We start from the raw sequence: 15,550 nt of genomic DNA on the forward strand, positions 1-15,550 counted from the left end.
CAAGTATTGCAAGACACTTAATGAGATGGGAAACTGGCAGTGCTAAGGCTGTGGCTCTTGTACTCGAGTGATTGTGAGAGAATGTCAGCTTTTTTCTGCTTTTTTTTCCCAAGCGTTTTTTGATTTTGAACTACCACTAATGGAGTTTATCCTGTGGGCTTAAAGTCAGCAACCCCAAAAATGCATTGAAAATATCTCATGACTTCTGGAATGAGAGTCTGTGACAGCGACTGGACTCGAGGAAAAAGAGGTACTCCTAATGTTTGCTGGCAGTTCCATCAGTGTCATCTGAGATGTTACACTGTGCTTTCACTGTTTTGGAGCAGGGGTAACTGGGACTGACCAGACCAGTTTTTAGGGAGCTTAGTCAGGTTCCTAATTTCCAGGTGTAGTGAGGGAGTCATCAGGGACAAGAATGGAGAGAGAATGTCAGTAAGTTCCTCTTCACGAAAGGAGATGGGCTGCCAGGAGGATTTCCAGTTGGAGATCACTAGGCAGCTTTTATTATGGGCCCTCTTTTCTCTTGCATGCGGCTCTACTGAGCTTTAACCATTTGTGCTGAAACACTATATGTCAGGTGTTGAGCTTCAGGCCCCATTTGTTTTTGAAAGAAAAATAAGTAGTAAAAAAAATTCTTCGGCCATTTCTGAGAGTGAAGCTGAGGGAAAAGTGAGTTCAGGCTTTGAATTACTTTCACGTCTTCTCTTACTTGAAATAGAACAAAACCCACAACAAATGTAGAATCCTTACAAAGGGGGAGAAAGCCTGACCTGTTCTTCTAGTCCTCAAAGCTGTAATGCAGGGACATTGAGATTTGGAAAGGGTGAAGCGGTTGGGAGATTGCAGTTATAGCTATCTGTTGAATAAGCTAGCTCTTATCATAGCTGATAATAGCTGGCAATGGCAATTTCTCCAGCGCATTCTGTTCTTAATGTCTGTTGCATTTTGGAGGTAAAAAGGACTGTGAATGACCCGATGAAAGCCAGGCATTATCATATCTGTCTTACTCCAGACCATAGTAAGTCAGTTTAGTTCTGTGAAGACTGAAGTTGGTAACCTAGTCCCACATCTTCAGGAGGCAATTTAGCAATCTTTCATACCTCTCTATTTGTCTGCTATTTGAGGTGCAAAACACACATGGGGAATGCATGATTGTTCCTCTTGCACTGTGATGTACAGGTGTAGGTATAGAATTTCTGGTTGAAGGGTTTGTCAGTGTAAGATGAAAATGCTGTTTTCATGAATGTGCTTTACTCCGCAGGCACTTTGGTTCCATATGGAGTAAGGGTAGCTTGAAAGTTGTCTGACAAGATTTGTACTCCTCACCAAACACCCTAGCCCTAGTCTCCTAAGTAAGAACAAAGGCCCCGAAGTTCATAAATACCTGTGCATGTGATGTAAACAAACTTCCTGATTCAGTGACCACTGTTGAAGCAAATGGGTCTGTTCCACAGAATGGGCCTATTAGAATCAGTTCATTAGCAAGACTGAGGCCTTGATTTGCAAAGACCTCTTAAGTGTAACTTGCAATAGCCCTATGACTGTATCTTACTAAGCTGCTGTGGGTGCAAGAGGGAAGCAGATTGAGCCTGGAATAATATTTACCTTCTCTTCTAGTCAGGAATATCTGGAGCAAAAAAGAAATGTTGCCACACTTCTAGGATCTCCAGAGTTGGCTTTCCTGAGAAATGAAATACCCCCGGTGTTGTGTACACAGGGCAGAGGCATCTGTTGTATTTAAAAATATGCATATGAAAATGGAACTGGAAGTTACTGCAAGACTGCGTTTGCAGTTATCATAGCAAGGAAATTTTTAGAAACCAGACCTGAAAGACTTTACAACTGAGAGTTTCTCAGGATACTCGCTGTCATTTCTCATTTGCTTTGGTGAAACATTAAAAGAACCCCTCATTTCTGTAGTTGTAGCCAGCAATTAATACATTTCATTCTGGTTTTGTTTAGATTTTATACAGTGTATATGTGTAATACATATTTTAATGTGCATTTTAAAACTGCTTTTTTGCCTGATTATGGAAGGGGAGACTGTGGAAAGAGAATTTTAAGTTCTTTAACAAAATATTTGATTGAAGTAATTTATTCATGTTAAGCAGTCCAGAGCAGTATTGATAGTTCTGTCCTCCTCTATTTCGAGGAACTCTTTGAAATGGAAGAAAAATCCCTTTTTTGTTTGTTTTCTAAAAGGGGGAAAAATAATTTCAAAATGGGTTAAACACTTTAGTGATTCTTATTCCATTTCTTGCAAACTTCCCCCCACCCCCATCCGGAGCCCAACCACTCTTCCCTTCTGCACCTGCCCACAGAATTACCATGCAACTAATTTTAGAGGTGAGTTTACACATTTGTTTTAAAAACACAGCACTCTCCATCTCTGGTAATCCACCAGGTGGAAGCAGATGTGTAGAATATCTGTACATGTATTTGCAAATCTGGGTTTGAGCAGAGGATGTTTCTAAGAGGACAGTGTGTGTCCAAAGGCAAGGGAACCCTTGGCAGTGTAATACCATGAGTAAAGCAAAAATTTGCAGTTAATCAGTAGCTGGATTCATTGGGGGATTTTGTTCACGTGGTGGGCTGGGTGACATTGTATTAGCCAATTCTTCTAATGTATGGTTGGACATTGGTTGCCTTGCTGTTCTGAATTACAGTAGGGAGAAGGGTACCAGGGAGGGCATGAGGAGAATAAGATAGGATGTGGTTTCTTAGAGGTGTATGCTCTTCTTGTATGGAGCCCCTGGTGGTCTAGGGGGTAAAGGCGCCGCGCTATCACCGCGGAGACCCGGGTTCGATTCCCGGTCAGGGCCACTCCCGGGCAGGTGGGGCTCGTTAGCCCTTAAAGGCAACCCACCTACGTCCTAAGGACCTCGCTGCCACCGTCCAAGCTCGCTTGGCCCCGGCAGATGAACCTTAGGATTAAAGGGTGGGCTCAGTTCCGCGCACACTGTGTCTCACCTAAAAAATCCAATGCGCAGGCTGGAAGGTGGAAAGACCTTCCCCGGATCTTCGCTCGCGAAGACTGGCCATTACATGCTCTTCTTGTGCTAACAGAAGTTTTGGTCTATTAGCCTCAAGTGTACTTTTCTGACCTGCAAACTCGTTCATAGCTTACTGATGTCTTCCTTTTGCCCGTCTTCTCATTAACCACCTGACATCCCTGTGCCTCTCTGCTCTTGCAAAAAATAGTGTCTTTGAAGTTTGGGCGATATCCCGGTAGTTTTCGGCCCTCAAAATGATTTTGCTTTGAGCACATCTCTGTCTGGAATATGCTAAAAGTGCTTAGATTTTTATTTTGTTTGGTTAAGGGGTGGGTGGGGGGCCAGAGGGAAGTCCAGGAGGGGTCAAACAGGAAGCTTGAGGTCGAGGTAGCTCGAAGTGACCTCCTGAAAGTATCCCTTCTGGTCTGTGAGCCTCCTAAAGGCAGTTATTTGGAAAGGAGCTGCGCTCTCCAGATTAACAGTGCCTGCTGCGTTTCATATAATAAAAATGCTGTGGCTGTGTACTGCTGCAGGTTTTTGTTGTCCTCCTACAATTTTTGTTCTTGTTTCTCTCTTGATCTCTTGCACTAAAATTCATGTCACCGTCTGACAAACTGTATTCGTAATAAGTTAGGGTTTACTTATAAAGCCAATCCTGGACAGTGAGACATGTTGAATATATACTGGCTTAAATAATTTCCTTACTGACTTGTACTCTGAGCTTTGAGTAGTTCTTAGGCTGTTTACAGAAGCAATCAGATTGCCTAAAAGTGAGGCATTCCTTTTCAGCTATACCAGTGAAGATATTTGCATTTTAAGTCCGGAGTTGTAAAACCAAGTCCTGTAGTTGTACTCTGTGCATGTTAGGACAAAAATAAAATGGAGGAAGAAAGAAGCAGTTTGCAATCACTTGAGGCCCAGTGCGAGCTGAGGGTAGAATTGCTCTGAGAATCAGTTCAGTAGAGAATATGATAATACAAGGAAATGATAATATTGCAATAAGGTTTTCAGGTTTTTTTATTAGTGGCAGACACTTTAAAAATAAAAAGAGAGAGAGAAAGCCTGGGAGCAGAAGTGGCCTAAAGGAGAAATGACCAAGAAAGACCAGCTTAGAATTTCAGAGAATGATGGTTCAGGAGTGCTACTTCACTGCACCTTCATATGAAACTCCTTTCTGTCTTATGAAGGGAGTGAGACAGATCACAGTCTTGTGAAATCTCACTTCTTAATGCTGTTTCGAATAACGTGAAATAGTTCTGGGCCTTATGCTTTTCTTGCAGATTGAGGATTTTAAACAGGGAATGCCGAGTCTGTAGAAAAGTGACTGTAATCATAAATCTGAAAGCGGCATGTGGCCTTTCTTGTCGTTTTTAACAAGCCAGAACTTTGCAGAAATCTGCCCAGGCAAACTTTTGGTCCTGCTGTGCCCCAGTGTAATAATTATAATGCAGAAACAGCTGATGGGTCACGTCTCCAGGCCTGCACAGCGTTATGACTTGCTACCTACATTCCATGTTTAGCTTTGAGTGATCAGATGGTGTAAGCAACGTGAGATAGTAGCGCCTGAGGACATGCAGCCAGGCAACACGTCCTGTCCCTCTGCAGCTTTGGTTTCTTTTCTCTACTTATGTCCCCCTTAAGGTGATGCGTTTTACAATAAATACCACTCTCTGTAGGAGGTCAGCTGCCTGTGTGGAAACATGTGTGCCATTCCCACTGTGCTGTATGTTAAATCCAAGGGCCCAAGGTTTGTAAATATTGTTTCTAAAGTACTTGAGGGCTCCAGGTGAGCTACGTGCTGGTGGCTCTGGGGCTGTGGTTGGTACATGTGGCACTCGGTGGCAGGCTGTTTCAGCATTGTTACTGATGTGACTTAATGAAGCATGAGTACTATTGGAGGGGGTAAATTTTGTGTTTCCGTCTGGGGAAAAGGTCACTGACAAATGTTTACAAACAGACAAACGAGTTGAAAATTACGCTTAATTCAGCCATGTAAAGACTTAGGGAGGCAGGTAGAGGAATATTTTCGAGTTATGTTTGTTTTGTGCTTAGCACTGTGCAAGAGGTACACCCAGCTCTTGATGTAGGAAAACTTGGATAGGTAAGCAGAAAACTGCTAACTCATTGCCTGAGACTGCTTTTGCTTTCTTGTTCCCCTCATCCAGGGATGCCATGGGAGAAGTGCAGTGCAGATATTTTAATCGTGGTAGTTTATTTTATTGTGAACTTATTTTCACTGAGGTTAATCAGAGAACTGAACTTCAGGTAGGCCTTTAAATAATAGGAGTGTTTTCTGTGGCAGAGGAGTTGCAAATGAGCTCTGAGCTGGAGAGAAGGGAGCAAGCAGGAGCAGGAGGGGGGAGTCTGGAGATGGAGCTGGTTGTGGGTTCATTCCACTACATCTTTTCATCTTTCCCCAGTACTGCAGCACTGCGGGAGTAGTGTTACCAACAACATTCTTGCTCAGGTCTCTCATCCCTCACTCAAATAGAGGGTGTAATTTGACGATGTCTCAGCTCCCCCGTGTGAAGGTTGTTGATGAAACTGTGTGTATGTACATTTTTAAGTGTAAACAAAAAAACCCCAAACAAACACAAATCCCAAATCAGATCAGTTCCATGATCCTGGATCACTGTGTGGTTGTTCAAACTCTACGACTGGCACAAGGCTGGAGGGAGAACACAGGGCCAGAGCTGTAGGGTAAAGTGAGGACTGGCAGCCTGTCCTTCTGAATGACAGCCGTGGCTTACATCAGGTTAAATCAGTCTGTACACTGCGGGCTGGAGTGAAGCAGAATGGATTAAAAACAGGTTTTCACTTCTAACCTTGAGTTTCCTGCAATTCTGCGTTATCTTGTGGGGGTGCATGTATTTTTGCATCCCAGCTGCCATGGAATATGAGAGACATTTTCTTACAGGACAGGTCTCGCAGTCAGTATTCACTGAAGTTTTCCTTTTTTGAACGGCTGTGTCCACAACTTTCACAAATAGATTGTGAATCTGGATTTTTATCTCCTCCTCCTCCATCCGTATCAGCTGTTATCAGTTGCAAACAGGTTAACAGTGAGGCCTGCTGGGCTGCTTAATGGGTGGCCTGGCGCTGCCTTTGGGCTGATGCAGATCTTTTCTATTGGCCAAGGTTATCTCCTCCTGACCTTGTAACCAGAACTCAGCCTCCCAGTGGCACGGTAATTGTGAAAAGAAGGGCTTCTGAAAGAATTCCTAAAGGCTGGAATATCCTTTCTGGTTTTGTGAAAGCCATGTTTTGTCTTCATTACTGCTCTGAATGGGAAATCGTGCCTTGATGTTAAGTTTGCAAATTCAGAGAAAATTGTATTTTAAGATTCTTGTCTTCTGAAATCCATTGTGGAGACTTTATACGTTTAGTATGGCAGAAGGCTGCTGTACCACAAACCACTTTTGCTACTGGGCTTTCTTGGTTGCTTGCTCACTGAGCATTGATAGCTTCCTATCTGTAGCTTTTCATACCAAAATATCTTTTACCTTGGTTGCAGTTGGTTTGGTTTACAGGACTAAATATGTTGGCATGCTTTTGGGTTGAAGAGGGACTTCTGTTAGCTGTGTAACAGAATGAAGCACAGGGATTAACAGGTAAAATGGGGAGAGAGGGAGGAGTTTGGTGGGTTTTCTTTTTTTCCTAGAGGCATCAGGCTTCTCCTGTAGTGAGAGAGAGCATAGTACATGGAACCTAAAGACCTTTAAAGTACATGCTGAAATGGATGCTGGGAAGATACAGTACAGTGCTTGGGCACAACTCCAAGGCTCCCAAGGCAAGTAATATTTAAACAAGCTGAACAGCCCCTTTCAGCAAGCAGCAGGAAATCCAGCACTGAGCTTTGTGTTGTTGCATGGTCAGCAGAAGATAAAAGCTCAGGCTATGCAGCTGGGGTTCCCTCCTATCACTGAATGGCAAACTGTTAAGGAAAGATAAAAGGACAGAAAAGAACAGGGGGTCGTCTTATTGAAAAAAGCATTCCTTCTTATTTTAAGCCATCAGAGTACTTTGAAATACACTGAGCCTGATGTAAGTCAGGAACAGCACCATTAGAAGCTGTTTGGGCTGTGTGGGAGCTTTTACATCAGTTGGCAGGCAAAAGGTGACTTCGTCCCTCTGCTTCATCAGAGATAAATGTTTAACGTGGGGTAGGGTAGTGATACACGTAAGTGCTTCACTGTGAGCCTCACAGCTGGCAGGAGCTTCCCAGACCATTTTTTTAGGGGCAGGGTGTGTAATGGTGGGACTGCTGTTGGCTGGGGATTTCGTTCTGAAAATGCAACCAGCATTCAGCCATATATAGCCTTTACAGGGCCTGCTTTATACAGCTGATCCTTGGTAACGGACTTCTTTAACAATGAGGAGGAGAATTTAAGTGAATGAGATTGCTAGCTCAAGTTAGTATTTACTCTGTTCCTCCTTTCTGTCACTCCTCCTTTTTTCCTGCATCACAGCACTAGTGTCTTGGGAAAGAAAATACTTCGGAGCATTTGTTACCAATTTAGCAGCAAGTACGTGCTCAAATTTGGGAGTTCTGAGATCTGTGTGTGCCATATGTAGGCAAAATGTAGTATTTGCTAGTTCCAGTAGAAGGGAACAGACACAAATTTGCTGTTCTGAAGATAGTGTTTCTTTAATCTAATGAGACTTACATTTGTGCAGCCTTTTTGTTTTGGTAAGACGGTTAACCGTCCTCCCTAGGGTGCCTAATTGCTTATCATGAACTAATCAGTCCCCTGGGTATATGAAGGGATGAAACACTGCCAAGATAGAGCCTGTGACTTCCCCCAGAGGTGTGATAACCCTCCCAATTACCCCACCCTTCAGGGAGCTTGCTTACTGCTATTTTGAAGACCTCGTTACTTCAGAAATTATCCATGTTTGGAGATCGTTAAGACGTTTTAGAGGAGTGTATTGGCTGAGAAACCCTTGAATTTGTCAGCTTTCATGGGGTTTTTTTTGTCAAGTCTGTATTGAATAATATTTCAAGTTTGGTGTGAAAATGCTGATGAACATGTTAGTAGTGCCACTTCTGTTTATGAAAGTGCCTGCCTTTCATAGCCTTTGTGGCGTGCCCGACCTGAAGAGATGAGGAAAGGACCAGTTTCTGTCTTCAGTTGCTAGTAACTAGGGATGGTGAAATCTTCAGAAACTCCATTTGCAGTTCAGATGAAGGGACAAGTGAGACAAATCTGGTGGTGGTGGCTTGTTTCTGATTTTTCATAGAATGATACTTACACATGACCATATGTGAAATAAGTGGGTAGATTAAGAAAAGTTTTTCACCTTACAGTAAGAAATAATTTATTTAGTGTTTTTTCTTTCTCCTTGTAGTTTCTTGGTTTAACTCATTCAGATACATGCTTGTGTGCTCTATTCGTTGAGATGGCTAAGAATTTCTTGAATTCTTCTCTTGTATCTTTCTATATTGAATGGTTGAGTTCTGTGAGGCATATAAAACTTACTACAAAGTAATAATGTCTAGACTGGAAGCAGAAAACAGCTCCCGCTATTTTGTTTCTGAGGGAAAACAGGAGTTCTGGTGTTGAGGTTTTCTTTGTCCTTTACTGTTGCTCATGAAAATGAACATAATTTTTATGTGAAGTTTGGAGAATGGAATGTGTCATTCAGGTAGAAATATAGTTTGGTCCTTTGAAGAATTGTGACTTAATCAGTGAATAATATCAGATTTATTTATTTTTCTTTGTGGTTCTTTTAAAACACTTAAGGTCTACTTCACCTCTGGTTGTACAATAAATTCTAAGTGACCTTAGCAAGATCAATGTAAATATAAATATTTTCATAGTATTTACTGGCTTAAAACTAAAAAAAGCAAGGTGATTTCATGCTTAGAATTAAAAGATGGTGGCTGTGTGGGTGTGCATGTTTACATAACCAAGAAAATGTTAATGTGGAAGCATCACTCCTCAAAAGAAGTGTGACTTTCAGTATCGTAGGTCTGATTATGATATTTCCATGTTGCTTCACTGTGTATGCCTGTAGGAAAGTGATGAGTCAAGTTTCCAGTGGCTGTCCTACTGTGGAAATTGGGGTGGATGCGAGGGGGCACACAGGCCTCTTGGTTAACTTTTTTGTTGTCATCATTCATTTTTCTCTACTTGTAAATACTACTTTACCCAGAACTGGGTTGAATCAATGCATAGTTCACACTGCTTTGTTTCAGGCTAATGTTTTGGTTTGTCATATGTCAATATAAGGGAGTCAGCAGGAGGAAATGAATTTCCCTTTTCATACGTGAATTGTTTCAAGAATTATCTCTATCATTTGCTTGATGGCAATGTGTGAAGCACTAGCAGTGGAATTGGGTTTTTGGAAGAAGAGGGTGGTTTTGGACTAGCAGCAGGCGTTTTTGGCTGGAGGAATAGCAACTTGAAACTTCACTTACTGAAGAAACCTGTTCACAATTTTGTCTGTTTTTTTTTTTTTTTTCCCCAGCGTTCCTGAAATAAACTTCCTGCAATTCTTTGCAGTGTGCAGGTGTCCAGACTCCCCTTTACTCATGGTCGCCTGTGAAACCCGTCAGGCTACTGAAGGCTGTACCTAAAATTCTGCTGGCAGTGCAGCACACAGCAGTGGCCTTGAGATAGTTACGGTGGACACCTTGTGCAGCTACAGGCTGTAGCATCCCCTCGTAGTCCGAACAACTGAGTATTGCGGTCCAGGAGTCTACACGTGTGGAGGACTGCCTGGAGTAGAAAAAGGAAAGCTGCAGAGATTGTAAGCTGCCGCTTGATCCGTGTGGCTGTTGTGCCGAGGAGCATCAAAACATTGCTGGATGGATCCGACAGCTCGTTGCAAAGTAGAGGGTCAGTCTCGCTGGTTATTTGCAGTTATTAACCTTAGTGGATTTTAAACTTTTTTGTTTCCTTTGTTTTTATATTTTTCTCTGTATGTATAAGAGGATTGTGGCCTTGCAACCAGAATGCTCACGTTCAGGAAACTTAAGGCTGTTCCTACTGAAGGGCTTTGAAGATCAGCAGGCATTTCCTCCAGGGTTTACAGCATTGTTGGAGGAAGCAGTCACTGCAGAAGTCTTCAGGCCTATCCCGCCGACTCTGGTCATTCCTTACCTCACCAGCACGTGGATTATGCTGTTTGCAGACTGTCTAAGCTGCATGATGACCTCTGTGGATTCCTCATGAGCTTTTACAAGGCCAGGCCAGTGTACTTCGTAAAATCCTTTAGAAATGCCTGCTAGGCCTTTAGAGTCCCAGAGCAAAGGCTATTCTGCAAGGAACTTGGAAAGTCAGCAGCTGGATATGATTGTGGATGAAGGGGGATTTTTGTGTGTGTGTCTATGCAGTTCTTGTTTTGAAAATATATTTTTTTTTCAGGTCAGATAGAGATATATTGTTTCTGAGAAGGCTTTTTTACTCTCTGACAAAGCTGAGGGACTTCTAAATTCCATAAGAAATTATTGAACAGGATCCCTGTGCCCTTTTTTTGCATGCATGTTGCAGTCTATGATAATTAACAGATGCTGTTTCACTTTGTTAGTGTGCTGGAAGTCCCTCCCACAGGTTAGTTTCACTGTGTGTGCTTCGGAATAGAAAGCAGTCTCCTACTGAAGAGTGCCATTGGCAGGTAGCACTGCTGTTTAAAATTTTCCTAGTGGCTTTCCTGTGCGGATCTCAACTTGGAGAGGCTTGCCAGCACTGTCTATTGCTGTAATTAATTTACTTAACTAAACCAAGAAAGAAACTTTGGAGAATGTAGAGCTCTGCAACCAACCCCAAAGGTTGTTGGCCCAGCTGGTATAAGCCAGTGGGGTGTGCTCACAAAACTGTGGCAACTTGTTCATCAGTGGTGGGAGAGAGATGTTTTTCTGAAGGCTGGGTTTCCTTCACCTGGAGGAAGCAATAAACCTCAGTTTGAGTGATCTGTGGTACTCTAGCATCTGTGGCAAATAATATATCTAGAACAACTCCACATAAAATTAAAACAGCTTTTAATTTGGGTTCACAATAACGGAAGAATGGCAACTGATGGTTGTCTGTGCTTAATATCTCATGGAGATTATGTAGATGGTATATATCTGTTCCTGGTCCTTAGCAGACTGTAGGAGGTGGTTGACTTGAGACCTCTTTGTGCCTTGTACAGTGCAGGGCAGATGTTGCTTTGGCTTGTGGGTCTCCAGAGCGTTTGCCTGGTGTGGAGATACAAGCTAGGAAGGAGTGCTACTGCTTGTCTGGCCCATGTAAAGCTGTGTAGCCGCTTGGGATAACTGCAGTCGGAGGCTGACGTTACAAGGGCCTCCCAGGGTGCATGGGAGAGCAAGGGCTGTACAGCATGCTTCTGAGTCCGTTTGCTTCAGCCACATCCCTGTGGCATGTGGCTTCCCCTCTGAAAACTTCAAACTAAAACCAATTTAAAAATCTATTTTGGAGGTGTGGGGGAGGTAGGAATATAATGTGTGTTTCTAAACTTCTTGAATTATCTTGATTATATATTTTTTTGTTGTCATTTGGAGAATGTGATAGGGGAAATAGTTCCTGTGCTGACCAGAAACAGAAGACAGGAAGATAATGATGTTAACAAGGTGGGAGAGAAAAGGAGGTGTTTGTTTAGAAAAAGCCTAGTCACTAAAGCCTGTGGGGCAGAGGAACCCTGCTGATAACACAGATGAAACAGTCTGCCTCTTTCCTAACTTTAGAGGAGTGGAGCTTTATAATAAATGGCTGCCATGTGGCAGCTGTCTCCCAGCTTCGTGAGCCTGGCAGTAGTTAATCCTGTCAGCAAGTCATGCTCCCTGGAAAAGAGCAGTGAGAAGAGCCACAAACTCTTGAATCATTCTCTCTTCAAAATATTTTCATGTTGAATCTCTTTCTGCTTAAATGAGTTTGGTAATTTGGTGGAGGTTCCCATCTTTAAGTAGCATTAGAGTGCAGTGATGTTGGCTTTGAAGTAAAATGTTAGAAACATGCTGAGATGTTGCGATTCTTTTCTCTCTTTAAAAAAGCCAGTTTAGTTTTGGAAGGTATATTTTTCAGGGTAAAAAAATGTGCTGTGTAGAGAAGGGGCACTCTGTGTTGCTATCCCTACATGTTAAGAAATTACAGATTGAGCATCTGAGATCACGATTATCCTTGAAAGCTTGAGGCTTTAAAATTAATCTGTTCAATTTACTTTTTGTATTTTGCTGAGCATGTAGTGTCTCTGTCCTTCTTCCGCAACCCAGAAAACGAGAATTTTGGCTTAAACATTTTGAGATTGTTGTGCAGTAATGTAACAGCATCAGATTTTACAGGCTCGTGATAAAATCATGATGGTTGACAATACTATCTACCACCAGGAAATGGGGTTAAATCCCTGTAATTTCTACTTTTTCTTTTCTCATTTTCTCATACTGTGTTATCTTGTGAGGTGTAAAATGTTTTGCCATCCTACCTGGTACAGTGCTCCAAGCAGAGAGGGTGCTGGCATCTCCTGCAAAGACAGTGTGGTTGGACTGCAAAGGATGAGTTGGGGTCTCTGCAGTAAGTGAACTGCTGCTCTCTCCCTTGGGCTTGCCTGTGCAAGGATGTTTGCTAGCATATGGATGCACTTACAGCCATGTGACATGCCACGTGGGACACAGCTACTCTGAAGGGAGTCTTTTCCTGGTTTAGCTTACCCTATTTTCAGAATGTTTTTTGTAAAATTACCTGTGCAATCAATCCCTTTTATGAAGCTCTCTTTAAATCCTCATCCTGGAAGAAGAGGATTGTAATCAGAGCACCGCACAAGAAGCAGGGCACTAGCACAGGACATTTTCTGCATCTTCCTCAGCATGATTCATCGTGCCTCTCTAATCCCTGTTGAACCCGTCCTGCACACATGCAGCTCTGGCTACATGTGAAGAGCAAGTGTGAGGGGGTGAAATACATGCTTGTTTCTTCCTTCAGAGACTTATTCTAAACCTTCACCTCAAGTGCTGAGTCCGATGCTGCCCTTGGCTGAGCTGCTGGCTTCCAGGATGAGAGACAGAGATTGGGACGGGGACTGACCCTCCCTCCTCCCCCCCTCCCTCCCCAACAGCTGCAGGCACCAATTGCCAGGGAGCAGCCCCGGCCGCATGGTTTCGTGGCTTTTCTTCCTCTCGTTACTAATGTGCCTTCTTGTTTCCGTGATGCTGCGCAGAGGAACAACCGGACAGATTGTCTCCTCTCGGGGTGGGTGCCCGGGCATCTGCACAGCCAGTTGGTATGGCACAGGAGCCCCTTCTTTTTTCAGTGACACCAGGGGCTATTGATGGCAGGCTGGGGCTGTGCTGCTGCTGCCGCACAGATGCTTGCTCTTGGCCCACCTTAAAAGGACAAGATATCCCGTGGTTTAGACTGGCCATATATTGTCGGGGATGTCAGCATCTCCGTCACAGCTACCCAGCTGAGCCCAGCGTCCTGCTTTGCCTGCCCTGCGTGCCTGCAGCCTCTCCTCGGTCAGAGCCGAGGGGTGCTGGAACTCGGACTGTTTGAAGAGGAGGTTGCTTTTTCTTCTCTGTTACTCAGAAATGTTTTCCATCTGGCTCTCCCTAATGCAATGCATCTAGCTCACCCCTTGTGCTCTTAGACAAGTTTCTCATTCCCTCAGCACAGCGCTTGCTTAGCAATGTAAGTAAGTGATGGGACATCAAACTATAGCTCCCCCCTCACTCCCCTCCAGGGATTTAAATTAACAGGGTTTGTCAGGACAAAGCAAAAATGAAAAAAAAAAACAAAACCACAACAAACAAAAACAAAATAAACAAAAACCAAGCAATAAACCCACAAAGTTACATTTTGATTGTTTGCTCGATTTGCATCCCTCATCCTCTCTTGCTTGTCTCAGATGGCAGCAGCAGCAGCAGCAGAGGTTTTGTGGCCTGGGACCGTGCTGCCCCAGGGTTTCTGGGGCTCCCCTCAGGCAGGTGCGTCTTTCCTTCCTCGGCCTGTTTGGCAGGGAAACACGTGTGATGGGGTTGCCCACTGGTCCTCACTTTGGCTTCCCCCTGCCCCTCGGCTCTCTTGCCCTGTCCTCAGCTCCTTTGGGGCTGTGTGGGAAGTGGTGGTTTTGGCAGCAGTGTGACACCACCTGCCTGACCCGTTCCTGCTTTTGCAAGATACCTCCATCCTGCCTGCTGAGGGAAAGCACATTCAGGGCCATTCCCTCCAGTCTCTGTGCTCTGGACTCCCACCCTCTCCCACACCATGTCCCAAGGCCATCCCCTTGCCCGGTAGGATGTGAGCCAGCCCTGACCCAAGGGAGAGATGCGGTAACTGGAGTGGGGAAGGCTGACTAGTGTGGGGAGAGACCCTGGGCCGTGTCCCAAGGAGTGCTGCCCTGCTGCAGCCAGTGCCAGCCGAGGAGAGACTTGAAGGGACTTTCTCGGGTCGCCACTTCATCTAAGGCAAATAAACTGGAGTTAAAGCCAAGAAACACATCGACTTCCTGGAACTCTGCGAGCCGTCCGCACAGCTGTCCCCACTCCCTGAACACATGCAAAGCAGAGCTTATAAGGACAGACAGTATTGCTTTTGTGTCCCTCCTCAGCCAGTGGGGAGGGTGCAGGGGAGGGGATGGGCTGGGTAAAGCCCAAGGCCTGCCTTGTTCCGTGTTCCCCCTGCATTGCTGTGGTTCCCAGTGACTAAGGGAAGCCAGACTCCCTTCCCACTGGCATCCTGACAGCTGTGCAGGCAGGCAAGGATGAGGATGGAGCAGTGTTTGCAGTTGTCTATGTGGGTAGGAGTGGAGGGATGTCTACTGACAGCCATTTGTTATACTCTGATGTTGCCCTGACTTCATTTTTGTTCCTCAAAATGATGCTTGTTGTCCCAGGTTTGTTAATCTGTCTTCAAATTTCAGTATCCTTTTTGCTTGAACAAAATCTTGAAGCTGACTGCAGTGTGGTGACAAAGGCTTCTGGAAAGCCAGGTGCTCACCAACAAGCTGATACAGACAGTGAAGATGAGGAACAGCTCATAGATATGTCTTTGGTCAGGGGGAAAGACTGCTAAGGTGTTAAAAGAATCTCAGACTTCATCAGCAGCTGTTGATCCTAAATACAGCCACAGGTTATTCAGTTATTGCTGTGCATTTTTGTGTAGTGCTGCCATCCCTGAAAATGGCAGCGCTGGTCAGGAATGTGGTGCAGGCTCAGATCAAACCCTCGGAGGTGCTCACCAAATGTGCTGTGCTTTCCTGTTGGGAGCTGGGGATCCATCGGGTTTTGCTTTCGCTCATGGTGCCGAGCAGCTTATGCCTTGATTCTCTTTTCTAGCCTAGCAAGACCACAAGCTCCCACATGAGGGCTGTTCCCACAGCACACAACGCTTGCAAAAGATGCAAATGTGGGTTCCCTGTTCAAGTTAGCTAATGGAGTGCAGGGCCAAGAAGATAGGCATGAATGCATTTTATATTAAGGCTGCCTCCTGCCTCCGTGCATTGCTGTGAACTAGTTGGACCATATGGGCGAATTTCATCCAGGAAACCCCTGCTTTGCCAGTGCAGTGTCTCATTGTTATCTTAGTACAGCTTCCTTGTTTTCAGTGTATTGCATCAATGTA

The 15,550-nt window shown here is 44.3% G+C and overlaps 1 protein-coding gene across 5 annotated transcripts in view; it reads left to right on the forward strand.

Moving 5' to 3' along the window:
• Positions 1–15,550, forward strand: part of RREB1 (ras responsive element binding protein 1) — a 125,018-nt gene that overhangs the window by 36,004 nt on the left and 73,464 nt on the right. The window contains exon 2 of one of the 5 annotated variants that reach the window (XM_050306470.1): positions 9,465–9,835. The exons of the other annotated variants lie outside the window; for them this stretch is intronic. Within the exon in view, the coding sequence (XP_050162427.1) occupies positions 9,805–9,835 (31 nt within the window). The 5' untranslated portion in view covers positions 9,465–9,804. The remainder of the gene's footprint in view (positions 1–9,464; positions 9,836–15,550) is intronic. 5 annotated transcript variants of the gene reach the window in all.

The sequence above is a fragment of the Myiozetetes cayanensis genome, unplaced genomic scaffold (assembly GCF_022539395.1).
Source record: "Myiozetetes cayanensis isolate MyiCay16 unplaced genomic scaffold, myiCay2020 scf1, whole genome shotgun sequence".
NCBI lineage: Eukaryota > Metazoa > Chordata > Aves > Passeriformes > Tyrannidae > Myiozetetes > Myiozetetes cayanensis.